Source organism: Oculina patagonica, chromosome 12, assembly GCF_052425735.1.
Source record: "Oculina patagonica isolate OP01 chromosome 12, crgOcupat, whole genome shotgun sequence".
NCBI classification, from domain to species: Eukaryota; Metazoa; Cnidaria; class Anthozoa; order Scleractinia; family Oculinidae; genus Oculina; species Oculina patagonica.
The window spans coordinates 1570471-1597705 of record NC_135769.1 but is presented as its reverse complement, the minus strand read 5'-3'; the positions used below and the strand labels follow the sequence as shown (position 1 = coordinate 1597705).

The following is a 27235-nucleotide window of genomic DNA, read 5'->3' as shown; positions in this document are numbered from 1 at the left end:
TTAGTGTTTGAACATGCTTTCGTGACGGTTCCGACATTTCTTGAAAGAAATCTTCACACTACGTGCTTCTCGGCTTCATGCTTGAGTGAGCGTGTGACGTGTTCACAGCGCTTTCGTAAATCGTAATTAGGTATGCAAAAACTTGCACCGGGATTTTCGGCGTGAACACCTGATAACCAGGAAACAAATATCCTAGCTGTACTGCGTTTTAAAAACCCTTTCGAAAAAGATGTTTTTTGATTAGATTTGTTCTTTAGTTTTGAGAATCGTCTTTCGTGCAGTTTAAACCGTAACTTAATTAAATTAAACAAATGTCATCGATGTCGCCGTAAAACAAACAAAAAACAAGAGTTTCATGTTACGGCATTTTCAAGGAAAACAAAAGTATTTTGTTACAAACGAACAAAAGTGTCGTGTTACGTTTGCAAAGATTAACGTAAGGAACACCTAGGAAAGAATACAAGTAGCCTGTGAACAGTTTTTCCGAAAGTAAAGTAAAGCAAATAAACACGAACATATATAAAACATCATACTTTCAATTGTTCCATATTGCATTCTGCACTTACCAAATCATCGAGATTTTTGTATTTCTAGTGCTTTAGAAAGTCATACGCGCGATTTTCGTCTTAACCGTCTGTTGCGTACTAAAAGAAAGTACGCAACAGACGGTTAAGACGAAAATCGCGCGTATGACTTTCTAAAGCACTAGAAATACAAAAACGTGACACCAGGTAAGGTTTAAAGTTTCATTATAACTTTTCGCCGGTAAAAAGGGATATTTTTCTCAACTTTATTTCAAATCCATACAAGCCTTCTTAGTACATCCATACAAACTCTCATAGTACGCTTTGGTTACCTGTGGTGGAAGTTGGCAAAGTTGAGCGTTGAAAAAAACTTGAGTTAAGAATATTTGAGATGTAGTTGAGGATTTGAAGTGAGTCGATTGTTTGAAAATTGACAATATCTCCTTTTTGATGTTTTTCCAGTTAACGCCAAAATGTGAACTAAAAAAAACTTGTAATGAGCTTTTGTCCTATGTATCTACAGTATTTGTATTCTGGAATATTTTTGTGCCATAAAACATCTATTAAAAATCTCATAGTCAGCCTTTTGCTTCTTTAAGCTAATAGCGGATCATATAGTACGCTCTTTTTGGGAGAGAAAGGGCGCAGAGTGAGCCAATTGGGAAATGGGGAGAGTTACATGGATATGAAACAATAGCCCGTCAAAACGATCCTTTAAAGGCAAAGGGGAGCGTGTGCAGAGTCAGAAACGGGCATGAAAACGGGTTCTGCGCAGAAGTTCATTTCCATGCGAACGTTTCCCACCAATACTGTTTAGCAACCGAGGCAGATCGTTTTGCTACGCCGCGTTTCGTCGAACTATCTCGCGAAAATGGACTCGTGTAACATATCGGGGACGATCTTTAATGCAACTTTTGACTCGGCAACACGTTGCAATTTTTTAAACCCAAGCCAAAAAACTCGCAACATGCTGCCGAGTCAAAAAGTTGAGCGAAAAATCGTTGTTGCAAGTTGTCCCGTGTAAGAGGCCTGGAAAAACGAGGAAACGTGTTTCCAGGAACACTTGTTGCGCGCTCATGTTTGACTTTCCCCAATGTTTCCCAGATTTGCCATACGGGAAGCATTGTCTGCGTCAATTTTTGTTTCCCGGCAAGAAGCGAAATTTGCTTCTGCTGCACGGCTGAAACATTCTGGTTCCCGGGCGGCATTGAAGCGTGGCAAGACGAGGAAACAACAAATAGAAACATGTTTCCTGGTTTTGCCAAGCATATTGCAGTCTAGTAGTGGCGCCGCAAAACGACGTTAGTTTAATACTCTTAAGGCAACAATTGCAACTTCATTTCATTTATTTTTCACAAACCACGTGTTTTAAAACCTTAACCAGTATCGAACAAATAACCCCCCCTACAACTTAACGTCCCTAAAGCACAGAACAATCCCCATAAGAAAGAAACCAAAGCCCAAGACAATCCCTTAAGAAACGTACAACGTAACTACGCATGCGTCGTAACCTGCGACAAAGAGCAGTCCACCATCAAGGCGGACGAGAACTCGGCATATTTACGTCGTAGACATATTGAACATCCTGCAACAGTCGGGAGAACAAAAGATGGCTAAAGAACGGACCATTATTTTCTTGGAGGGGGGGGGAGGTGAAAAATTTTCCTGTGCAAACGTTTTAGTTTATGCACTCCTGCAAACAATTTTTTTTCGAAATTCTAACTATTTTTTGTTATACGTATCGCGTTTGCAAACAATTTATGTTGTCCTTTTAGGCCCTGCAAACAATTTTTTTCAATATTTTTCATCCCCCCCCCCCCTCCAAAAAAATAATGGTCAGTCCCTAATTAAGGGTGATTACGGTCTTCGACACTGGACTGAGCCCACGCGCAAGATTCGCCTAGAAGTTGCTAAGCAACTGAAGACGTCATGATGGCATATAAACAACTCTCAGAGTCGCACAGGGGTTCGCACTTTCTTGATTAGATAATAAAAATCGGACATTTTCGCCAGAAAACGGCAGTTGCTCCCCAAATTTTCAGTTGACAAATAAAAACTTTTATACCGTCAACCGATCTTAACTCCCCGAGTCAAAACACAAGTCTTTATGAAAATCTCGCGTCTCTTAACATCTAGCGTGTGACCATTCGAATGCTAGAAACTTAAAGCGTTATTTTGTAGCGGTAGCGATAAAATGCTATTTTGGGGGCCATCAAATGTCGAAAGCCATCTCCACCAAGATCCTAGTTTGGACTGGATTGTTCACTGTTTACAGTCAAATTTGATCGTGAGCAGGTTTCCATTTCATAGTTTTATCCGTGTTGTATACCACAACAAGGCATAACTTACTAACATATTTAACATTAATAGTCAGGGAAGTGAAGACAGTTTCTAAGCGGTTTTAAGTTAAAAATAAACAGTTTTCTTTTAAAAACATAAATTTTGTCGAGAAAGAGAACTCAAATGGCTCAAAGAACTGCTCTATGCAACATCATTGCAAACAAATTATTAAGGGCAACATTTAATTTAAAAGAACACATCATTATGTATGTATTAGATTATTAAACGGTTCAGAAACGACTAGTAAGGAACTTATAAAGTAAATCAGATCATAACTGGTAATATTACTAGCTGCAGACGTGCTAACTGTCACATTTCTCCAAAGCAACGCATGTACCTTTTTATAACAGCAGCGTTTTATTTGTGGCCAAAATACACAGAACTAAATATGAAAACAGTGGGATGTGCATACTTTTTTACGCTATTCCCCACTGAAGAATGCCTGGAACAGGCTAGTGAAGGACCGAGGGGGCCTGTGCGTGCGCCCATTCCCTTGGATTTGTTAAAAAAAAATTGTAACCAACTATCTTTCGAGAGGCACTGTGCAATCAGGGTTGTGTTGTGGGTATGGGCTGATGTAATTGTCTCCCATTCTGCATTTTCTGGATCCACCCGAGATAGGAACTGCTACAAAGGGACCAGCAGAATTACAGCAAGCTTGCGAGAGCTGTTACACTACTAACAAGGAAACTAGAATAAACCTTGGAGAAGACTTGTCAACACAGATAGAATACAAAGAACTAAGTTAAGTTTTGGCATCCGTGTGAATAAAAAATTATGATTATATGCGGTTTTCAGTGAAATGCAAACTCTGAAATTCAATTCTCAGCCAACGGTTTACGCTTTTTGCTGCCGTCAATCATCTTAGCGGGCCTCTTGGGAAACAGACGTACGCTTCAACTGGGTCAAAAGGTCACGTCTGCCACGTCTTTTTCATGGTTCGTTGGCTGTGGCCATAATTATGATTGACGGCAGCGAAAAACACAATAGTTAGTTGGATTTTGAATTCCAGAGTTCGCACTTCACTGAAAACCGCAATAATGAATAAAAGATTTAAAATAACAGAATTCACAAATAACAACTTATATGTACTATGTATGTTAGAACTGAATGCAAAGGTGACACCAATCCTGGTTTAGTTTAATCCTGGATAAGCTTAATCCTCTTTTGAACAACAAAGCCCACAGATCTTTAAATGCATCATTTAAACAAACATGTACCAACTGGAGAGAAACATAATGTGTTATGAAATGTGTTTAATAATTTAAATGCTTTCAAACTATCAATGACTGGGTCCTGTACTACTGCTTCAAGCCAACGATACGTTGTAAACATGAACCCCTAACAATTCAAGTTTATAATAATTATTATAATAATGTTATAAATATTTAGCTCTTGAACTATGCCAACCTGTAAAACTGTCAAACATGCAAAAAAAACTTGGAACCATATTTTAAGTCAAATGGTGGCTGATTTGAAATATACTAACGCTAAAATACACTTTAAATTAAATTAAAAATTTGAGCCATTTTTTCCACGTTTACATCTCAGATCTCACAAATATGAACACCAATAATATTGAAAATATACTTAGTACACACAAATTTATCTAAAAATACATATACCCATACCAGATATTTATAAAACTAACTTTGATTAATTACGCCAATTGCTTGTAGTAGGTCATCCAATGGCGCTGTTTCCTTGGGGTCCAACAAGTTAAATTCTTGATGGTATAAAATGAAGTGAATTAAGACCGTGTTCAAATGAGAATGCAGTCCGTGGTTTAACAAGTCATTAAAGTGCGCATAATACATGTGAGCCTGCACATGAAAAAGAAGTTTGAACAGTTTGCGCACTGTTGTCATAAAGGTCGGTGGAAACGTCATTCCTGCAGAAAAGGCAAAATAAGAGATAGTTTTTAAATTGTGAGAAAGGCTAGAAAAAGGGGCACTAAAATATTATTCAGGACCTATCAGGCTAATGATAACCAACAACAGTAGCTAAAAAAAAGAATGTGTTTAGGGCTTGTGGCCCATCAGGGCAAAGCTTATTCCCTGATAGTACTTACTTATACCGCCGCCTGGTTAGCTCAGTTGGTAGAGCGCCGGACTGCTGTGCGGGAGGTCGTGGGTTCGAACCCCAGACCGGACCAACACTCAGGGTCTTAAAATAACTGAGGAGAATGTGCTGCCTTTGTAATTTCATCTGCAAATGGTTAGACATTCTAGTCTTCTCGGAAAAGGACGATAAACCGTAGGTCCCATCTCCTGTATCTTCAGTCTTATAACAGGGGTCGTTAAAAAACCCACACACTATTCGCAAAGAGTAGGGCACGAAGCTCCCGGTGTTGTGGTCTGGCCTTTAGTAGTAAAATTACAGTACGTGTAAAGCGCATTTGAACATATACATATGAAAAATGCGCTATATAAATACATTATCATTATAGTACTTGAATCTACTGCTAGCTTGATGGGTTGCTAGTCCACACCAGGGTTACCCCCAGCATCATAACATTCACCAGTACTGTAAACACCTGCAGATAAGCCGCACCTTTTTTCCAAAAATCTTCCCTTGAAATCGAGGGTGTGGCTTATCTCTGGTTGCAGCTACATGTAATCTGCGGGTGTTTACGGTATCTGTTTGATTTAACACCTGAGTAGAGAGGGGCACCATAAGAGTAAAATGCTTGCCCAAGAATACAGTGCAGTCACGCCAGCCTGGGCCTTAAGCCTGGAATGCTCAAACCAGACTCCTGCACACATGCATTAACTATTAGGCCACTGTGCTTCCCTCTAGCTAGATGGTTAGACAGTAAAATTAATAGTGATTTTAATTTATAGTAAAATTTAGTATTGTGTCCCAATGCTAGGGTTAGGGTTACCTAGGTAACTATGCGAAGATTCAAGGAAGTCTCAGAAATCTCAAGAAATTTTACATTCTCAGTCCCTCTTATCAAGGTAAACTGACCACAGGAAAAGGCTTCATAATTATTCAGTAAACAGTTTCAACTCACCAAATTTTGTTGGAAACACTGCATCGTCATGAAGATACTTATGACAACAGGTCATGACGTAATCAATGTACTGCGGGGCTGAAACATTTGTCTTTGTGATTTTCTTCCCCTTGTCATCATGCCACAAATAAATTCTGTAAAATGAAATCAGAATCAAAACCACATGACCACATGTACGAGTGTCACATTTGTTCCAAGTTATACAAATGTACAGATCCCAGGGGGGTACTCCGGCTTGTAAATGACGGGGATGATCAAATGAAGGCAAAACTCAGGACCCTAAAAAATCCCTAAGTCTTCCAACATTACCCAAAAAAATCCCTAGACCAAAAATAACCCCCCAAAAAAATCCCTTGTCATATTATCCCTTAATTGCCAGGAGGGGCAATGTAAATCTCGAGTTTGATTATTCATCATACCATAAATACACCAAGGCCGCGCCAAGGCACTTCAGTTTGTTTTTAATACCCCCCAAAAATCTGCTATTTGAATCAAGTCACCCAAAAAAATAATTGCCAAATTTTCCAACCCAAAAAAAATCCCGGAATCAAAAATTTCAAACCCAAAAAAATCCTTCGATCATCCCCGTCATTTACAAGCCGCAGTACCCCCCCCCCCCTGGGGTACAGATGTAAATTGTGACACAGTGTGCAGACACTCTGACTGACTTTAAAAAAAATAGTTTTGAACCTTAGAATACAAGGAAATCTGCAATCCTGTGCACAGTGGAAATTTTCTCCATCTAGAGGGCATTATTATTTTTTAATAGTTGATACCACTAGCTGCTTTTAGTGACTGCTATAAGAAACCAGCATGAAGAATCAGCAAGGATGAACTATCAGCTGGTTGTTCTGGGGCTTGACCTTTCAGCACAGAACAAATTATACGGTAAGTATTGACTGTTAGACTTGTGTATGTAATTAACAGCTATTCTCAGTTAAACCTGTAACCCATGAGACCTGCGAGAGGTGTCAGTAGTGAGGACTATGGCTGCAGAATAAGTGCGGAAACACATAGTTAAGAAGGCCCGATGGTCGTATTCTGCCTTGTCAACCTCTATACTAATTAAAAATACAATATTATGGCTGATGAAAATGGCTGATGAAAATTTAATACGTTAAAAGCCCTGAGTGTGTGTAGCAGAATTGAGAATTTTTATGTATTGAGTGGAGTGGTCACTTACACAGAGCCAGGCGCTGACATTGTAGGACACGATGCTACAGTACACCTCTCACTCACACTCCCATATAATAAGTCAACTTGGTTGAAAAATGCTAAAGCTGTAATGGAGGAAAAAAATTAAAAACACTCTTACTATAATGACTATTTACTAATATCGTAAAAAAATGTTGTGGTTATTCATCGTGGTAGAGTACAATAATAAAGTATTATTTCGTTTGTCTCATGACGTAGTCACGTGTGATGGAGATCACAACGTTTCGACTGCATACTGCTAGTCTTCAGGCACACCAACAAAACCGGACACTACCCGCTTTGGAATGAGGTCAAGCTTATTGATTGTGACTCGCACTGGTACACACGCCGGGTCAAAGAGGCGATTCACATAAGACTTCACCCTAATAATATCAACAGGGACAGTGGAATTGAAATTCCTGAAGCATGAATGCCCACGATCAAAAAACACAACAACAGGAGAACTGTACGACTGCGGACCGCCGAGGGAACAACAGTACACCAGCATGCAGAACACTGAGGATCGAAATGCACCAATCACAGCTGTTGAAAACCAACCAATCACAGCGCAGCCGTGTGCTTTATAAGCTAACGCACAACCAGTCGACCTTATCGCCTGATGAAGACTAGCAGTATGCAGTCGAAACGTCGCGATCTCCATCACACGTGACTACGTCGTGAGACAAACGAAATAGTACTTTATTATTATTTACTAATATTTTGAAAAACCCTGGAGTGACATTGAGATAGTTTATTTTATCAGACAATAAATTGATTCCCTATGCCACCTGCTACATGCAAAATATTCTCGTTTATGGTCCATAATGGCAGAGCTTGAGATGGTTGTATTTTTCACAATCAAATTACGCACAACAAGTCATGTACTTGTAGAGTTGGTCACACCACGAGAAAACCTTTTGCACAGGTAACCCACTCATGTGCTTCTAGACGTATATGAACTTGATGACCTTGAGTTAAACATAATCAGTCATGCCCCTCAATCTGAACATCAACATACTTGTACCGGCCCATGAATGAACACTTACTGTTTGTGGCAATCCATTCATAAAGATCAATGCCTGAAGGAAGAGGCACAAGTTCTTTGACTTCTGATATTTCTCTGATGAAACTGTTAACATACTGCTCCTCCAAATATGGTTTATTTTCTTTTATTTCTGGCTCAACAGGTTTTTTCTTTCCCTTCCTATATGAACAACAAAATGCAGAATACACTTAGCAATCAGAATGTGTTTGTTATGGAAGTAATTTTGGAATACTTGGACCCTGATTGTCTGGAATAAACAAATGATTGAGGTTTGCAGCTAAAAATTATTTTTTTACATAAACGATTTTTTACACAACAACGATTAACCACATAATGGCATGGTCACGCAATAGTGAGAACTATACAAAATAACGACATAGCAGGAACATAATCAACATTATCATATGGAAAAAAGGGATCTTTTCTTGAGTTGCTATGTTGTTATGCTGCTAGTGTGAACAAGGCCTACAGTAACTTACATCATGGATGGTTAGATTAAGAAGTTTACTGTGAAAACAGTAAATTAAACAGACCAAATTAACAATGTTACTAAAGTTACACAGTGATCCAACAAAAAATGTCAGAAAGAACTGAATGACAACAAAAATGAAAGAAAACCTTCTAGTGAGAGTCTTTTGGTTTCAACTACTAATATTGACATCTAATAGACATACATGAAAAGTAAACATAACACTACATATCTTTTTCCATGCTAAATTCTTTCCCACTTGAGAGACACTATACATTACTGAATGAAGGAGCTCTACAGACAGCAGTGCTGAGTACCCAAACTGGGGGCGGGAAGATGAGAGACACTGGGAACGAGGTTGTGCAGTACTCCTGATTGATTCTTAACTTTGTAATAACTTAAGAGGCACTATGCATGCTACTCATTATTATAAGCAAAGAATTTTTCACATTGAACCTCAGAATCTCTCAAAAAGTGAAGAGACCTTCTGTTTACACAGGCTAAAAATCATCACCACTATAGAAACCTTTAATTCGTGATTCAATATTTTAAAACTCAACTGAATGCCAATATCTTCTACATCTGACTTGCCATTTCTAAGTACAAATTTTAGACAGACCAATATACATGTATAGGTACAAGTATAAAGATGCAAGGAATTACATCACAAAGCCGGTTTTAACCGTTTACAAATATAAACCAGTATCATTGGGTAGGGGTAGCAGCTCTTTCAAGATCTCACATGAATTTGCTCACTACCATTTGAGAGAACAATAGAACAAACAACAGGAACAATGCTCCTAGCCTCCAAAAACAATAAAAACTGCTACACTCACTAGAGGACCAGTAGAATAGACCCTTCCACGGTTTATGACGCCATCTTGGTTGGGGGGCAAACATGGCAAAATTTACAGTAAATGTATGGGAAAAATCGGGAGTTTGACGCTCGATAATTCGAGGACCGTTGACATTCTGAAACTTTTGTGAATTGTAAACTAAAGATACTAGCTAAAAGAGTTAACTGATTAAATTTAAAGGGGATCGGTTTACTTAGAAGCGAGAAATCGTACTTTTAGTTTTCCATACAAATGCTTCCAAATTTTCCCGCGAACGGCGGCTCCATTTTACAGAGAAATATATGATATGAAATAAATGAAAATCTTAATTTGCGGCTTTCTAAGTGAGAGTAAAATTCTCAAATTTGATCGGTTAACTCTTTCATCTAATATTTTAGGTTTGTAATTCATAGAAGTTGCAGAAAGTCGACCTTTCTCGAACTATCGAGCGTCAAACTCCCGATTTTTCCCATACATTTACTGTAAATTTTGCCGCGTTTGCCCCCCAACCAAGATGGCGTCAGAAACCGTGGAAGGGTCTATTACAAGCTTACAAGACCTGCTACACTATGATATCGATAATCTGGATTTTTCCAAACATAAGGTGAATACACAACTTTCTTCCAAATGACCTTGATTTAGGCAAACAATGAGGAGTCACAAATACAAGATTGTTATAAAAAATTCATAACACGTAGATCATACAGTATGTATAAAAATTAAAATATACAGTCTGCTAATTGGAATGAGAATGCTAGATTTAATTTGTGGATCCCTCTATCCCACAGTCCTTGTTTGTAAATATTATAAATCTCAGACAGCTCTTGTTAGAGGCCCTGCCAGGGGGGTTCCCGTGTCGCTTGTCTAAATTTAAAAGTGTGCTGTGTCGCTATTTTATCGCTCTTTATGTCGCTGTCGGTAATTAAATTGAAGGAAAATTGCTTGTCCTTGTCGGTATTTAAGTTTTTCCAAAAGGGTTGTCGTTTGTCGCGATTTTATTAGTATGCTGTCGCTACTTTTTGGGCCATGTCGCTTGTCGGAATTTACCCTGGCAGGGCCTCTTGTTAGTAAATTTCACTTTAAATTATTTTTATTAATGAATGTGTTATAAATTTAACAATTATGTTTCCTAAAACTTTTTCTCTGAGATACAGCTTCGTTATTGATCAGTAAAAAAATTCATTAAGCAATGTAACAGAACTCAAAAGAGTTTGCTCTTGGTTCACAATAAATTACCGGATGTATAAACACAGCGCTTCTGTGTGATTAATGTTTAAAACATTACTTTTGAGCAAAATAAAGGGATAATTGGTCTTGAGACTGTCTTTAAATAATTCTAAATCAAGTGTTCGTTATCCTTTCATCGGAAATAAAATTCAAAAGTGTTAACACGTAATTCAGTTACAAAATTATCAACTAAAGTAAACAGATTACGAATAGTAACGATATTTGAGCTGAATTCCAAATTTGCAAGATTACTGTTGATCGCATATCGTGTGATCGTCACACACTCGTTCGCTTTCCAAAGGTCAAAAATCTGACTTTCCGCCTGGATTTTACCCAGCGATTTCCTGTCATTTGACAAAGCTACAAGTAAACACTATTTTAGTTTCTTTGTTTCGTAATTATTGCGTAGACCGCACCCAAGAATGAGCGCTGACGATAAAGAGGACATCACATACAATGCAAACATTGAGCTGGCTGACCAACTTGCTTACCCCATCAACCATTCCATGATTCTGGAGAGCTAAAAGGGATGTCCTATACAGCTTACACATTTGAAGAGTCTTCACCACGAATCTTTGCCCTACATCGCTTTAAACAGACAAATAAAAGGCATTTAAACTCCATAAACTTTCAGCTGACACAAGGAAAATTTTCATGGAAATTCGCGTCAAGTGCTTGGACCCAGGCCTTTGACGGTAATTTAAAGCGGTTCACCGCTGACAAACAAAAATCACCTGATGATCTGGGTGTTGGGTCGACGAATGGTAAACTTCTTTGAATTTTATTTCGATTCGTGGTAGCTATGGCTCAAATCAAGCGCAGCTGAAAGCTATAGCCTTTTAGCATCGATTTGTGCTGAATTTGCTGAAAATTTTCGGTTTAGTGGCGTATGGGAGACTTTGGAAGGCGTTAGATGAGCTTGGCGCACGCGCCACAGGTGAGAGACGATTGTGAAATCACTTTAGAAAAGTATTTTCCAAGAATTGCTTTATTTCTTTTCTAGAGGAATGCACTGTGAAATGGGTAAGTTCGTCATTGAAGTGAGACAGATTTTGTAGCTAAGTACTTGAGAATTTCCGTTATATGTTGGCCAGGACCTCCCCTTTACAAGAAATCAATATGCTTGCATGCATGTACCGTGCATTAATTTCTGCATGATCCAACTTTGTTTCGATTGTTATTTCTGAATGAATTGATCGTCATAATACAGCTTAGCTACTTCCAGTCCTTTTTTTATTTGAGTGAAGTTTGTGAAGTTGTTTCTTTCTGTGTCTGTTTCTATGTTTTGAGATGTTTTCGTCCCGTAAGCGCGCCAAAAATCGATTTCACATATAAGCTTACCATAAACAATTTACCAAGGATAGTCTTTTGCCCTCTCGTTGGGGCGCCGTATTTATTATATTTCTCCGTGAACTAATTTTTAGCGTTTGATTTCCGCTTCAACTGTCTCCCTATTCACGTTTACATAGAAATTAATACAAATCTGGCGTGCAAATTGCATAAACTCACATAAAAACCCGCCAAAGGGGCCACGACTTTACACAAGACTCAATTATACATTCAAGTCAATTCGTTATGTTAATTTCCGCCCAAATTGAAACATGTTATTCACACCACAAAACAGTGATACAGTCAATCAGACTAATTTGATATCTAGAAATGTTTTCTTGCTTTGTATGTATATGAGGTAATTATTTACTAGTAGACACCAAACTTGTACACTGATTTGTACAATTATACGCCAAATGGATCCCCGGATTTGTTGTGGTTTAAAAATAGCTTTGGTTTAAAATTTTTCAAACCAGTTTAATTGATTTTCATTTTTCATTGTGTCATGTTCATTATTTTCATCTAAAACAAAAGGAAAATAAATCAAGCTTGTGTGAAAAATGTTAAACCAAGGATAAATTTTAACATAACAAAATTTGTTGTGGTTTAAACATATTTAATATATTCAATGTTGTGGCTAAGTGATCTCAGCTGGTCAAGGTCTTCAAAACACAACATATAAATGACCGGAAGTTGGGATTCTTTTTAATTTTGTAAATCAAGGAAAAAAATCAAGAAAACTAAGACTGTCCAAGCTAAGATATGTCAATTAAGGAGTGCTAAGGGATTCAGAAGTAAGAGTGCTATATCAATCTCAAATCCAACCCTTGGTTTATGCTGGGCATAGAATTCGAAGCCATGGGTTACGTTGTGATACTTGGAAGTGCTGCATGGTGCATATAAGTTCATGAAACTATGCTTTGATGAAATATTGCTGAATGTTTTACAATCCCTCTACTTCATTGGTAAATTGTTGCCCGAAAGGGCATTGCTTAAGTCATACCACTTTTCAGTTCACTTTGTTCCGAAGTAGGGAGATCTAGTTTCTAGGATATTTCACTTGCATGGCAAATCTTGTAGCTGGCCATGACTTGCTGCATTAAACGTCAAACGTCTAGTCTGACCATGCAAGGTTAGATTTGAGATTTATAGTAAATTTTTTTCCCATTAAATCAATATCTTTTGTTTTTGTTTCAATGTTTCCCTTGAGGACTTTCTACTGGTCACATCATGATCGCAGAATAAATTAAACCATAAAGTTTGTTGATCACATGAAAGGAAAAGGTCTAGTACAAGGATGGGATTGTCCAAAAGTAGAACTTTTACTTTTTGAACTCGCTTGATTATTAATGGCTTTTATTTGTGTTGCCATGGTATGTTTCCAACAATAATTTACATGTATACTTTGTATGGCCCTACTGAGTATATTACCACATACACATAACAAGTGTACAACTTATTTTGTGGTTCAAATGCCCCCCCCCCCCCTGGGGGGTGCACCCTGTATTTTTTTGGGTTGGGGTGTGCCGCTGGAACCCTTACCCTATACCAGACCATCTTCAGCTGGTTTTGCAACCCTATACTAGACTAGTAAGCAAAAATCCCTACCCTATTCCAGACTTGCTTCTTTTTAGAACTACATCTCTATAAGTGTTTTTAATGGCAAACCATCTGTCAACAACGTTGTCACAATTATTTTACTCGCGTCTAAAGGAAGCCTCTTTCTCTTCAGAGTTTCTATTCCTATTCTGGGCTTAATTCTTCATACCACTGATCAGTTTCTTGGCAAATGATACCCTATTCTAGACCAAAACTCTCTGATTTCTATATCCTATCCCAGACTTAACTCCTTGAAACCATACCCTTCACAGCCGCACATACCTATATAGCTCATATATGGGAGTGTCCCCCCCCCTCCCCCCCCCCCCCCCGTGTTCAAATGTTAACCTGTCTGCATCAAACAGTGCATTGTGCAACGTATTTCCAGCCAATATATTGGCTGGATAATACGTTGCACAATGCACTGTAAATCTATCCCTAACATATCCAGACAGTATTGTCTGAGGAATTAACACACCATTAATAAAAATGCAAACCACACAGTTTCACCACAGTGATACCTGGGCAAACCTGTATGAAATGAGAATTTAATTAATGTACAAAGAAAAACCATATTTTACATGAATTTTCTTTTTTGTAGTCATCATCTTTAATTTTATTTGGTGCGTTTTTTACCCATTAACTTTTTTTCTGTTCAGTGCCAAATTAAGTCTCAATGATATTATTGGATACTGTCTGATCAGCAACAATATGTTAAATGCAAATTTTGGACTTTGATAGATGCATGAGCATGTGCATGTATGAAGGTGATATAATCTTCTTTTCCAGGAAGACAGAACTGTCACATTCTTAAGTACTCATTGTCTAGCTGATGCAGTAAACTTTGCCCCTTGAAAAGCGTTTTTGTCAGTAGACTTAGAGGCCATTTTCACTGTAGTAGCATGAAAAAGGTCTAAAACTCTTAGCACTCAAGGCAGTTGTTTAGCTAATGAAGGTCGTATGATCTTAAACTGGAAGTATTAGAAAAAAAAAACTTGTCTTTCCCCAGACTGTTACTGATAGCTAAAATTTGTCCCACACTGAGAACACTTCTCTGTTGGAGACCGCCGACTCCAGACTTCACATTGGGTAAACATTTACTTGCTCCATCCACAGTTTACTTGCACAACTCATGATTTGGCAATAGACTAATTTTGTCAATATAAATACAGGCATCTCGGTGAAGCTTCATAATCAAGAAAGCAGTGAGTGAGTTACAACAAAGTGTGAGCTACAACCTTGAAGTGTTTTGAAGCAACGATGGCTGAAGCTAAAGAACTGTTGTCTATAAGTGACTTTTATGCTGAGAAGACCATATTTATCACAGGTGCTACAGGATTTCTTGGTAAAATAGTGATTGAAAAACTCTTGAGGTCATGTCCGCTTGTAAAGAAGATCTATGTTCTGACTAGAAGTAGACGTGGTGTTAACCCTCAGCAGAGAATTGATAATCTGTTGGACAGTGGGGTGAGTTTTATCGTATGTGCTTTGGCTTAACATTAAATCTATTGGAAAATATTACTATGTTTATTTAGCTTTGGTTTACACTCAACTAAATATCATTGGGAAAAACCGTACATGTTTATTAAGATTTGGTTTTCATTAAAAACAAGATGGGTAAATATAATAAAAATGTTTTCCATCAAATCATTCTTCAAACCATTGTATCAATGAAATCTAAAAGAATGTTACTTTATTATCTTAACTAGTTGTAATAACAATTTTCTAATAAATATTGTAAGGCAGTTCTTTTCTGTTTTAAATGCAAGACTTGGTGACTGATGTTTCATTTCTAAATCTAAATCTTACATGCTATATGTCTGAATAATTAAATGTTGATCTTGACTCTTTTAAATAGTAGACTTTACATTCTTTCTGCAGGTTTTTGACAAAGTAAGAGACATGGGAGGCGACTGGAGAAGTAAAATTGTGCCAGTGAAAGGCGACATTGCAGAAGAAAATCTTGGAATGTCAGATGAGGACTGGGAGACGCTTCAAGAAAATGTTGAGGTTGTCTTCCATTCAGCAGCAACTGTAAGATTTGATGAGGATTTAAAGTGAGTGGAAAAAGTTTTCATTTGTTTATTTTTAATAAGTCCAGTATTTTAATTTTATTTCAAGTTAGGTAGCTGGTTATTGATCAGTTCATGAGACTTACAGAATACAATCTCACTTACATATAATATACATCTAGTCTATATGTGCATAGCTAAAAATATAAGAAAACGTTTTAAACAGATCTAAAAAAGTAAAAAAATGTCTTTAGATTTTTGATCGCCTTCTGTGTTCTTCAGAGAATGATGTTTTCGCAAGAGTTACAGAAATTTAATACCTAATGCTGAAATGTTATTGTTCGTTGGGAGGCAACCAGTGATGCATAAACTCTTGGGAAGGGTGCCCTTTCACTGGTTGAGGTCACACTAGTCTTTTCGAAAGTCAAGTACTAGTGCCAAGTAGTGTGACGCTTTTCAGTTACTTGGTAAATGTAATCGTAGTCTGTCGCGATGCCGGCGGCGGATGAAGCGAGTTACTGCAGTAAAACGACCTGAAAAGGCATGGTTTATCGCGCATTTTCTACTTTGTTTATTTAAGTAATGGTGTCTAAGTTTTGACATGAAGGTCTCACTCGGCGATGGTTGCGCCATTTTCATTCACATGCTCTATTCCTGTGTTTGGATCACACAGACAACGCTGACTTTTATTTCAGTAGTCCTAGAAAAGTGCTGAATGTCTACATGTCTCTCTTCTGCCCAGCTTGTCTTCTATCTCGCCCGGGGAGCAGTGGATAAGTTGCCGTTGTCTGTTCGGAACATGTTCAGACAAAAACTAATCTCTGAGCTTCTGGATGCAGCAGGAGCACGTAAGGACACGCGGTCCGCTCACTGCAGGCGACATCAGCGAGTGAAAGTGGAATGTCTGGCATATGTTTAGTCATCAAATCTTGATTGAAAATTAAACAGAGCATCTGGAAATGCAAAATCGACAACACAGTACCATAGTCAACTTTTGTTTATTTTTTCTATAGTAAAGCCCTTAACCACAGGAAAAGTCTAAGTGTGACCTCAACCATTGACGGAGTTTTGGTCTAGGAAAGAGTGCATGATTATAGATAGTTTCCTGTTGTGTCTATTTTTATCGTCCTTGGTGGTGCACCAGATTGTTGTTATGTTTGACCGGATGTCTCTCCCAGTATTTTTAAGAAAGCCAATGCCATGCGCGATTTTTAAGAAAAACCTTACAAGGTTCTTACTGGAACAACATTTTTAGACAATGAACAAATATTTTTAGTTGCACAACGTTATATAAAGTTAATAGATAACTATTTGTAATTATTTTTTTTTAGGACAGTAGGTGGTTTTATTAGTTTCAATTATTGTATATTTTATATTTTAGATCTGTGACATTTGTACTTCATTTTAGATTTCAATCCTTTTTTTATTTCCCATTTTTAACCTTAGTTAGTAGTATTTTAATCCTTGTCCTAGTTTTTAATCTTAGTTAGCATACCACATAGGTTTTGTCTTTTTTATTGTATTTTAGATTTTAATGTATTTTAAGGTTTAACATTTATTTTCTCAGAGGACCCTCCTGAAAACCACCCCCAAGGTGATTGGAGGCCTCCTCTTAAAATATTATTATTAAATTATTATTATTCTCCTGTGCAGACAAAACAAAAATTAGTCAGACAACTGAGTTATGGTGTAGGCTGGATCGATTCACAAACTTTCTACTGCATTTCGCTTCTCACACAAAAAGTCATGTTCATTAAGTTCAACTAGCAGTATTTGCCAAATAAAAAAAAATAAAATTTGATTTATATTATTAGACCTGTATGCATCACATACATATGTAGTACAATCATGTACATTGTAATACAATAGTGAAATTTTTTGTGTTATTTTGTAGGGATGCATTGTGTTTAAATCTTTTTGGAACACAGAATATCATCAAGTTGTGCCGTGGAATCAAGCATCTTGAGGTAGTGTACATTTCTTTGTTTTGGCAATATTCATGTTTTTCCTTTTTCATGGATACCTCCACTACATTTGCAAGTGCATATAAACAGTCTTACTAGAGATTGACTTCCATTAGTTTCAGTCCTGTGTTCAGCTGAGTTCTGGGAGGGGGGGGGGATTGCAGGGCTAAACAACATACATATACTTTATTTATACACGGTAACAAGAAAAAAAAAAACAGAAATGTACAGATGGGAAACCAAGCCTAGTCCAATGCAATTTGTCAACACATGTACTCATCCAAATCATGCAGAAAAGTATTTATTTTTAATTAATAATATTGTTTATAGTTACAATAAAATATTGTAAGTTGTGTATCAAAAGTTAATTTGGGTTCCCATTAATTTTAGGAAACTGAGAGATCTCAGACCACAACCTGGCATCTGAGAGCAATCCAGGAGAGTTTTTTAAAACAATATTAATAACTATTTTGGCTGCCTCAACCAAGGGGCTTCAAAACTTTTAGGATTACACAGCTTTTTTTTACAAATAGGCCCCAAAAGAGGAAATGGCAGATCATAAACTGTCTTTTCTTTAACACTGGGGAAAAAAACTAGCGTGAGAAGTCAAACTGATTTGCAATGCAGTTTTTAAACTTACAGCTGAAGTTTATAGCCAATTTTGCTCTTGACTTCTTATTCATATTGCATTAATATTTTTATATTGATTTGATATCTCATTGTTTGTCCATTGGTTCAGGTGCTGGTTCATGTCTCCACTGCTTACGCCAACTGCGACAGAGACGCCATAGAAGAAAGAATATATCCTCCATCAGTGGATCCTGACAGACTTGCCAACTCAATTGGGTAAGAAAAAATATTGCCAAATGAATTCTGTTTCAGAAGGCCAAGTAATACAGACGTGAGTCAACTTCAATTTTATTGCACCTTTTCACAACATTCTTGCTTTGCAAGCTTTTTAAATAATTCACCAAAACTCAAACAAAGATTGCTTGTTTTTTGTACTGTTCACAATATCTTCTTTTTCTTTTTTTTATTTTTATTTTAATACAAATAGGTGGATGGATAACAACATGGTGAATGCACTGACTCCACATCTGATTGGTAACCGACCCAACACCTACACCTTCACCAAGAGTTTAGCTGAACATGTGCTACTTCAAGAGGCGGATAATTTTCCAATAGCAATCTTTAGACCGTCAATCATTGGAGCAGCATGGAAAGAACCCTGGGAAGTAAGTGCGCTAGCTTTTCACTTTTCTTTTAGTCACGCCCTTTACAAGTCATACATGATTTATTTTATTGATATCAAGGATGAAACTATAAAGATTAAAATTTGTTTTCTAGAGAAATTTTTATCTGGGGTGAGCTCTCTTACAGCTGGTGGACTTTACTAGTAGCCAGCACTTATCTATATTACAGTAAAAACCCGCGTGTAAGAACCTACTTTTTTCAGCGTTTGGCAAAACAGGTTCTTGTATTGTGGGGTACTTATTGACAGTTTAGGCTAAGTAGGTTCTTAATAAGGTTCTTAATTTCTACAGAGTTGACATTGTTGTTGATTATCAGAAATAGTATAAAATCTGGTCTGTTCTTCATTATAAATATTTTATAATGTACCCAGGTTGCCAAAAGTCCAACAACATTAATTGATCAATGATACAGTATAGTTTTTGGTAAAAAATATACAAATTAAGAACCTGTTGGAATTTGTTTAGCTAAACAGGTTCTTTTATTTGGGGTATTAAAAAAGCAAATTTCTGCCAGAAGGTTCTTAAATCCCTAGGTTCCTACACACGGGTTTTTACTCAGTACTGCAGATACTAAATTGCTTATTCAAAATTGTATTTCCTTGTCAAGCATGGGCAAAAACCTTGGAGGATTACGCTACGTTAACTTACATTTTACAATACTTCATGTATTCTTACCATTCCTTCAACCATTGTTATCAAGTCACTTTTACAAGTTGGGGAATAGCTGTTCCATCAAAATATCCATAACCAAATAATATCCGTTTGGTTTCTTTTGTTTTGTTTTTTATAATTTATTTATTATTTTTCTCTCTAGGGATGGGTTGACAATTTCAATGGACCAAGTGGCCTATTTGTTGCTGTAAGTTAAAATTTGTTACTGTGGTCAGTAAATCTGCTAACTAGTCAAAGTGTTCACTTTCTCTATAAACCAAAACTTTAAAATCTCTTTATCCTACATGATTGATCTATGTCCTGGTGTGATAATGTAAACACAAAATTTCAAAAAAAAAACGTCAGGTCAGGTAGCAGCTCTTGCAAGTTCTCACATAATTATTAATGGTTGCTATCCTTCAAGTGTGGGAGGTGCGGTGGCCTAAAGGTTGCGCGCTCGCTCCGGTCGCGGCCCGGGTTCGGGCCTGGCCGGGGCGCTGCGTTGTGTTCTTGGGCGCCTCTCTCACAGTGCCTCTCTCCCCCTGGTGTTAAGGGTCCGCGTTGCTGCTGGGGGGTCCCTGCGTGGACTGCATCCCATCCAGGGGGGTGCATCTCTCAGTCACTGCTCGGCCGGGAGCTCCTGCCTGTTGGGCCACTGGCTCGACGCTTACTCGCTATCCTTCAAGAGAACAATAGAACAAACAATGGAAACATCCCCCTAGCCCCCAAAACAATAGCAACTGCTACACTAGAGGGCCTGTAGAATTACAAGCTAAGGAGAGCTGCTATACTACTGAAAGTACACATAACTAGCCCAGTTGCTGCTGTTTTATGTTGAGAGCTATATATGCATCCTTGTTATGCATGTAAGTTCCAGTGACTTTTCCTTTTGAGGAACACAAAATGGTGACAGCAAGAGACTTCAGATCAGACATTTAAGTCTAGCACCTTCCAACAACATGGCAATTAAAGCAGTAAATGTCTGAATAGATTTCACTTGTAAGTTTCTGTAGATCTTACCCATACAAAAACCTTTAGCGTCAACTAGGTGAACTTATGTTCTTGATCAAAAAGGCTTGTTTGACAGCTGCCAGATCACAGCTTTCACCAGTAACAACAGTTCCAAGCTCTGGGTAACATATAGAGCAGTATAGAGTAATATAGCAGTCAATTAAAGTGGTCTCTTGTTCTTCAAGGCTGGAAAAGGAATGCTGCGGTCAATGATCGGTGACTTAAATGCAGTAGCAGACATAATCCCTGTGGACTTTTCTGCCAACATGATGCTTTCCATTGCTTGGCACAGAGTTGTGAAAAGGTAGAATAACATGATACTGATCAAATATTAACACAAGTGCAACAAGGACTCCTGTTTGTCCCCGGGGGGGGCTTGTTTTTTGTTGGGTTGTGCCCTGGCCTCTCCCCCTCCCCTTCGTTCTGGCCATGAGCCCCATCTTCCTGTTCCCCCTTCCTCTCGTGTCTCCAGCATTGTCCGTTCCTTCTTCACACTCCATCGTCTCTCCCTGTGTGACCCCATTCTGTCCCCTCTGCGACCCCATTTGTCAGTCCGTGTGAGCGACCCATCCAGCGGCACTCCCCATGGGTCCCCCCGGGTTAGTCAGAGGGAAATTTACGTCAAAGTTAGACAAGTTAGTCTAGTGCCCTGAACGAGTACTGATAAAATGCCATGACAACCTGACAAAATGCAGCAGGGATTGGGGGGGGGGGGGGGGGGGAAAGGAGGTATTGTTTGGTTCCAGAAAATATCCACACCTCATTAATGGTTAGTGCGCCGGACCCCGGATCGAGCGGTCCGAGTTTGAGCCCCGGCCGGGGTCACTTGTGTTGTGTTCTTGGGCAAGACACTTTACTCTCATTACCCATAGTGCCTCTCTCCACCCAGGCGTATAAATGGTTACTGGTGACATAATGCTGGGCGGTACCCTGCGATGGACTAGCATCCCATTCAGGGGGGAGTAGAAATATTCCTAGCCGCTTAATGCTACGGAAACCGGGATAAACTCTGGCAGTGTGGGCCGCTTGGCTCGTGGCTTCTCCTTTTCCTTTTTTTTCATTAAGAACTAGGGTGGTAGATCTCAAAAGCCAGAATTTGTTAAGTAAAGTATGTAACTTTTTGGCTTGGGGTGGAGTGAGAAGGTGGGAGTTTCAAATCCAGAAAACCTTCTGTGGAGAGGCTACATGTAGGAGGGAAAGGATATTTTGTGGAGCAACAGATCTGAAAGGACATTTATGTCCTAGGGGGAGTAATAACATGTAAATACATTATGACTTAAATTTGCTGCTTGCTTACATTCAGTGATTATTTCTTCCTAGACATGCAAGCATTCCAGTCTATCACTTGACAACAGGGATGTTGAATGGATGTACTTGGGGCAGCCTGTGTAAGTAAATCTGGACAATCTGTCCAGTTAGTTGCCCCAGGGGGGGGGTACTTGCAGTATACTTGACGGGGGGTCCAACGGAGCTTCATATTGCGAGCCCAAAAAAATACATGAGCCTGAAATTTTACACCCAAAAAAATACCTGACATCAAAATTTTCTACCCCAAAAAGTACAAGACCTAGAACCTCGAAATGATTTATTCAATAAAACAGACTTTAAGACCTAAAAAATAAAGACTCTACCCAGAAAAATACCGAGGGCGTAAACTTTCAACCGAAAAAAAAAAAACGTCTGACCTCTCCGTCATGTATACTGCAAGTACCCCCCTGGGTTAGTTGCTAAGCTCCCTGCCCCTTTATAATAACCACTGAGTGTGCAGACCTCTTTAATATGGACACCAAAGGGAGAGGGAAGAGTGTCCGTTTTATGGCTTAGGTGTCCATATTACAGAGGCAGCAACTTTTCTATGAATTATCATCACTTTTGGACTAGGTGAACAGTAAGGAGCAGTTCGACCAAAGTTGAAATGAGTCCCACGCTCGGAAAAAGGGAAAATGAACATTTCGAATGATAAGTTAAAGTTGTTTCGTGGAAAGGTAGTTTGTTTGACTTCAGCTTGTTAGTATAACATTACTGCATTTTAGTGAAACGTTTGGTTGCTGATGCAGTCTGTTTTTTAATTTTTTTGTATTTATCTTCTTGTGAATAAATTGTTTTTAATTTAGTGTTTTCAGAAGTTGTAAACCAAGGTGTTCTTAACTTCCTGGTTGGCCTTTTATTGCGTCAAAAGAAAATCTAATGAATGTTTTTCTTGTAGGTACAATGCTGAGCAACCATTTTTACACCTATCCCTTTGAGGGCGTGTTCAGACGACCAAACTTTTCTTTTGAGTCAAGAAAGTAAGTGTAGTTGATGTTGCTAACTTGCTAAAGGTAGCATATTTGGCAGAGTAAGCATATAATTTATATTAAATTAGTTTTCTGACACTGATTTTAACTTTTTTAAAATGGATTTTCATTGCAGACTGATGCATTCCTACTGGTGTTACATCGGTCACAAAATTCCAGCCTACATTGCTGATATGACATCATTTTGTGCTGGACAGAGACCAGTGTAAGTTGAGACAGTGATCGCTTTTGTACATAGCTGCTGCAAAACAAGGAAAATACTGTTTTTATATATAGTGCTTCAAGATGCCCAAGTTGGGAGGGGGGTGCGGTGGTCTAATGGTTAGTACGCTGGACTCAAGGCCCGGGTTGTTCAAAGCAGGATAAAGCTAATCCACCGGATAACATCAATTTTGATATCAGTGTTTCAACGTTAGTGAGGTTTTTCTTTAATATTCTCTGTCATCCAAAGGACTAATCTCACTCCAACAAAAAAAAAAACTTATCCACTAGAGAAGCCTTGATAATTTTAATCCTGGGTTAGCGTTATTCAGCTTTCGAACAACCGGGCCCAGATCAAGTGCTGCTTGATCTGCCACTTGAACCTAGACTGCTCAGGGTCAGGATTCGAGCCCTGGCTGTGGTCACTGTGTTGTGTTCTTGGGCAAGACACTTTTCTCACACAGTGCCCCCTCCCTCTCCCTCTCTGGGGGTAACCCTGTGATGGACTAGCATCCAATCCAGAAAAGAGTAGAAATACGCCTAGTTGCTTCATGATACTGAAACTGGGATAAGCTTTGGTCTGATCTTTACCTTACAAGCTGCCGAAAGGTTGTAAAAACTACATCCTTTCTTACGATGAACTTGACATTAATAAATGTTTTGCGTTCAACAGAATGAACAAGTTGTATGGGAAGCTTGAGAGGGCCACCAGAAGTTTAATCTACTTTACATCAAGAGGATGGGATGTAAGTTGTTATTTGTTCCTTGTGTAATTGTTTTCTACACATTTTTCTTTATTTACCTATTATTACGTACTTTAACTTATCTTTTTTTTTTTTTTTTTTTTTTTTCCCTCCCTTTTATTTATTTATTTTTTTTTTTTATTTTTTTTTTTTTTTTTTTTTTTTTCCCTCTTTTTCTTTATTCTCCCCCCCTTTTTTTTTCTGAAAATTTTTTAGGGAAAATCCGGGTAAAAAAAAAAAAAGGGGGGGTGGTTATTTTTTTTTTTTACCCCCCTTTTTTAGTTTTTTTTTTTTTTTTTTTAAAAAAATTTTTTTTTTTTTTTTAAAAAATTTTTTTTTTTTTTTTCTTCTCGTTAATTTCTTTTATTTTAAATTTTTTTCCCCTCTTTTCCCTTAATTTTCTTTTTAGGGAAGTAATTTTTTCTTTAATTTGCGTTAAATTAAATTGTGTTTAATTTAAAGACCTTAATTAACACAAGCGTTAATTTCCTATAATAAGGTATGTTTAATAACTGTTATTCTTCTTCCCAGAATTTTGTAAAGTGAAAATTATTATTTTGAGTACAAACAATGGTCGTTGTCCTTGGTGGTGTATAGAATACTGAAGTCCTTCCTTTTGATTTGCAGTTTTCAATGGATAACTATCGCGGATTGATTCAGGACATGAGCCCCCAGGACAGAGAGGTGACTGAATACCCTTGTTTTTCATTGCTATCCTAGCACCCTTCAGCTTAGCGTGACAAGCACCCTTAAGCCTTGCGTGACAACTCCTTGAGTCGTCACGCAACATCTTGAACTACGTCAAGTGTACTAAATAAAGTAAAACCAAGTGCTTAAAAATACTAAATGTCATCTGTTTTGTTATTTGGTAATCTTCAGAAGAAATCTAACTGGTGTGCTTTGGTTCATTTTTCAGACTTTCTGTTTTGACGTAGAGAAGATCGATTGGGACACTTACTTTGTGCGTTTCCTTCTCGGCCTCAAGAAATTCCTTCTGAAGGAAGATTTAGCGAACATTCCTTTGGCACAGAGCCGTCTTCGCAAGTAAGTTTCCTTTTTCTGTTGTTTTCATTGCGTATTGTAAACAGATTTCTGTTAAGCAGACATCAGTGATTTCGTTTGCACGGTTTGTGTACGGAGGCGAAACTCCGAAGAAGTCTTGGGGTAGGGGGACCCAAGCATAGCCTGAGTAGGGTTTAAGAATGGGAACTGAGAAGGGGAACTCACGCATAGCTGGAGTAGGTGTTTAGGATGGGAACCGGGTAAGGAGACTCACGCATAGCCTGAGTGGGGGTTTAGGATGGGAACTTGGTAAGGGGACTCACGCATAGCCGAAGCGGGGGTTTTAGGATGGGAACCATGTAGGGGGCCCAAGCATAGCCGGGGCAGGTGTTTTAGGATAGGAACCATGTAGGGGGCCCAAGCATAGCCGAGCAGGGGTTTTAGGATAGGAACCATGTAGGGGGACCCAAGCATAGTCGGAGTAGGGGTTTTAGGATAGGAACCATGTAGGGGGCCCAAGCATAGCTGCCGAGGTCCCCTGTTTTATGAGTCAAATGAGTCTATGAGTCATGAGTAATGAGTCAAGCTGAGTTTTACACAAAGTAGGATACTATCTATTGAACCATTGTTGACCTTTATACAAGTAAGCTTACAAGCACTTCGTTTCTCTGTTTTTTGGGTTTTTTTGCCCCCTTTTTTTTTGGATTAGTTGCCCCCCGATTTGCTTGCAGTTAGTTGCACTCCGGTTTGCTTGCGGTTAGTTCCACTCCAGTTTGCTTGCGGTTAGTTCTACTCTGGTTTCCTTGCGGTTAGCTTTAATTTGTTAGTAAGGGTAGCACTATTTTCAAATTTATAACTCTAATTTAAAATTTGACTCATTGACTCATGACTCATTGACTCATTTGACTCATAAAAACTTTAGTCTCCTGCCGGGCAGGGGTTAAGAATGGGAACTGTTAAATGTGGAAGGTGGACCGCAACTCCTTTTATGATATTTATCAGGTGAAAACCTTAATACCTCCTCGTGGATAGCCCCCTGCTCTCACATCAGTCATTGTTTTGAAGTGGAAGTTTAAGAACGCGGGATGTTATTATTAGGCGCTGATAGTCGCCTTTCCCCCTCTCTCCCCTCCCCCCGCCCGCCCTGCCCCGCCCCGCTATCTACGTGCGTGCGTGCGTGCGTGCGTGCGTGCGCGTCTCGTCCGCGTGCGTACGTACGCGCATATGCCGAGCGTGTTACTGCTTTATACGTTGCTTTGACGTAAGATTGCCGCTATCCTCTCCTTTATCTCGTGGGGTAAAAGGTTGCTCTTAACCTCTTTTTCCTATTTTTACTTTTCAGACTGCGTAACATCCGATGGACGATGTACTTTATCTTGTTTCTGTTCTCCTCATGGCTCATTATCAAGAGGTTCCCAGCCGCACAGACCGCTTGGGCCCAGTGCTTATCCGGTGTTCACAAGCTGGCGAGGTTCCTGGAACCGTTCAAGCTCTCCAACTAGATGTTTCTTATAAATTCTGATAAAGCAAATTAATACATAGAATTCTATTCATTTTTTGTACGTACAGTCATAAAACATAGGCGTTATAGCCATCACATCATTGTTTTTTACAATCAAGACGTAGATTTGGAAGGAAACGTTTTGTAATTGTAATGAAACTAAGTTTTCTTAATTAGACAAAAAAACACAGTGGGCACACCAATCTGCACTCTAAAATCGACATTTCGCTTATTTAAAATTTTGTTCAAGAAACTTTCAATGTTTGCAACGAACTAAGTGGTTAAGTAATGCGACTTGTAGAAAAATACTTCAAAACAGTGTGGAGAATTTTTCTCCCGAACCTGAAGGTGTAACATTAAGAAGGTAACACATAGGTTTGACTGAGTGTAGAATACAATATAAAATCTGGCCCATCGAGGGCTTAGTCCGGCAAACTAGGACAGAATTCAAACCCTTTAATCCCTTTAATCCGCATGTGAGCGCAACATATTTTCTGATTACGAAAATAATATAATTCAATTTAAACTTTTTTGTAACAAAACGTATTGGTATTTTGAAAGACTTAGTAAATCTGCAAGTAATATGTTAAGTGAAGACACCTGGCTCTGATCTTACATGAAGTACCAAGTCAGAGTGAGATTTGAACATTAAGAGAAGATTCGCTAGCTCAAAGATAACTTGTCCTAGCACAAGACAGTTAGAGTTTTCTAAAAACTGTCTTCACGTGTTAACATGCCATTGAATGCCCAGTTAGGGTAAATAAAAGTTTATCTTCTAGCTGGGTGGGCGGGGGGGGGCCGGCGGGGGGGGGGGGGCGGCCCCCCCCCCCTGTCCGCCCTCGCGCCGCGGACAAAACAAAACCGCCACCGCAGGATACTAGCTCTATGAAGGATAAAATAGTGGTCCCGGGCTATCGGGCGTCACGCTTCAAACAGTTGTCACAAGAAATTACATTAATTTTTGTACTCCATAATGTTGGAACGTTGTGCTATATTACTCCCAAGATGTTTTAAAATTCTA

General features: G+C 38.5%; 2 protein-coding genes across 3 annotated transcripts; one reads left to right on the top strand and one right to left on the bottom strand.

Moving 5' to 3' along the window:
• Window positions 1–1852: 1852 nt before the first annotated feature.
• LOC144633796 (MOB kinase activator 2-like) lies at window positions 1853–11312 on the bottom strand. The gene is made up of 5 exons (XM_078492670.1): window positions 11143–11312; window positions 8121–8278; window positions 7064–7160; window positions 5881–6014; window positions 1853–4755 (listed from the first exon to the last, which is right to left on the bottom strand). Exons 1-5 carry the CDS (start codon window positions 11157–11159, stop codon window positions 4511–4513), a joined length of 651 nt encoding a protein of 216 aa, XP_078348796.1. The 5' UTR covers window positions 11160–11312; the 3' UTR covers window positions 1853–4510.
• Window positions 11313–11399: 87 nt separating this feature from the next.
• LOC144633773 (fatty acyl-CoA reductase 1-like) lies at window positions 11400–26989 on the top strand. 2 transcript variants are annotated; one of them, XM_078492641.1, is made up of 15 exons: window positions 11400–11588; window positions 14752–15046; window positions 15461–15636; window positions 17486–17558; window positions 18295–18401; window positions 18613–18790; window positions 19623–19667; window positions 20656–20774; window positions 21791–21858; window positions 22677–22758; window positions 22883–22972; window positions 23642–23714; window positions 24339–24395; window positions 24628–24755; window positions 26056–26989. In XM_078492641.1, the coding sequence occupies exons 2-15, from the start codon at window positions 14840–14842 to the stop codon at window positions 26213–26215; spliced, it is 1563 nt and encodes a 520-aa protein (XP_078348767.1). In that variant the 5' UTR covers window positions 11400–11588; window positions 14752–14839; the 3' UTR covers window positions 26216–26989. The 2 variants fall into 2 exon arrangements, with proteins under 2 accessions (XP_078348767.1, XP_078348768.1); XM_078492642.1 differs by lacking the exon at window positions 11400–11588 and adding an exon at window positions 11653–11674.
• Window positions 26990–27235: the final 246 nt, after the last annotated feature.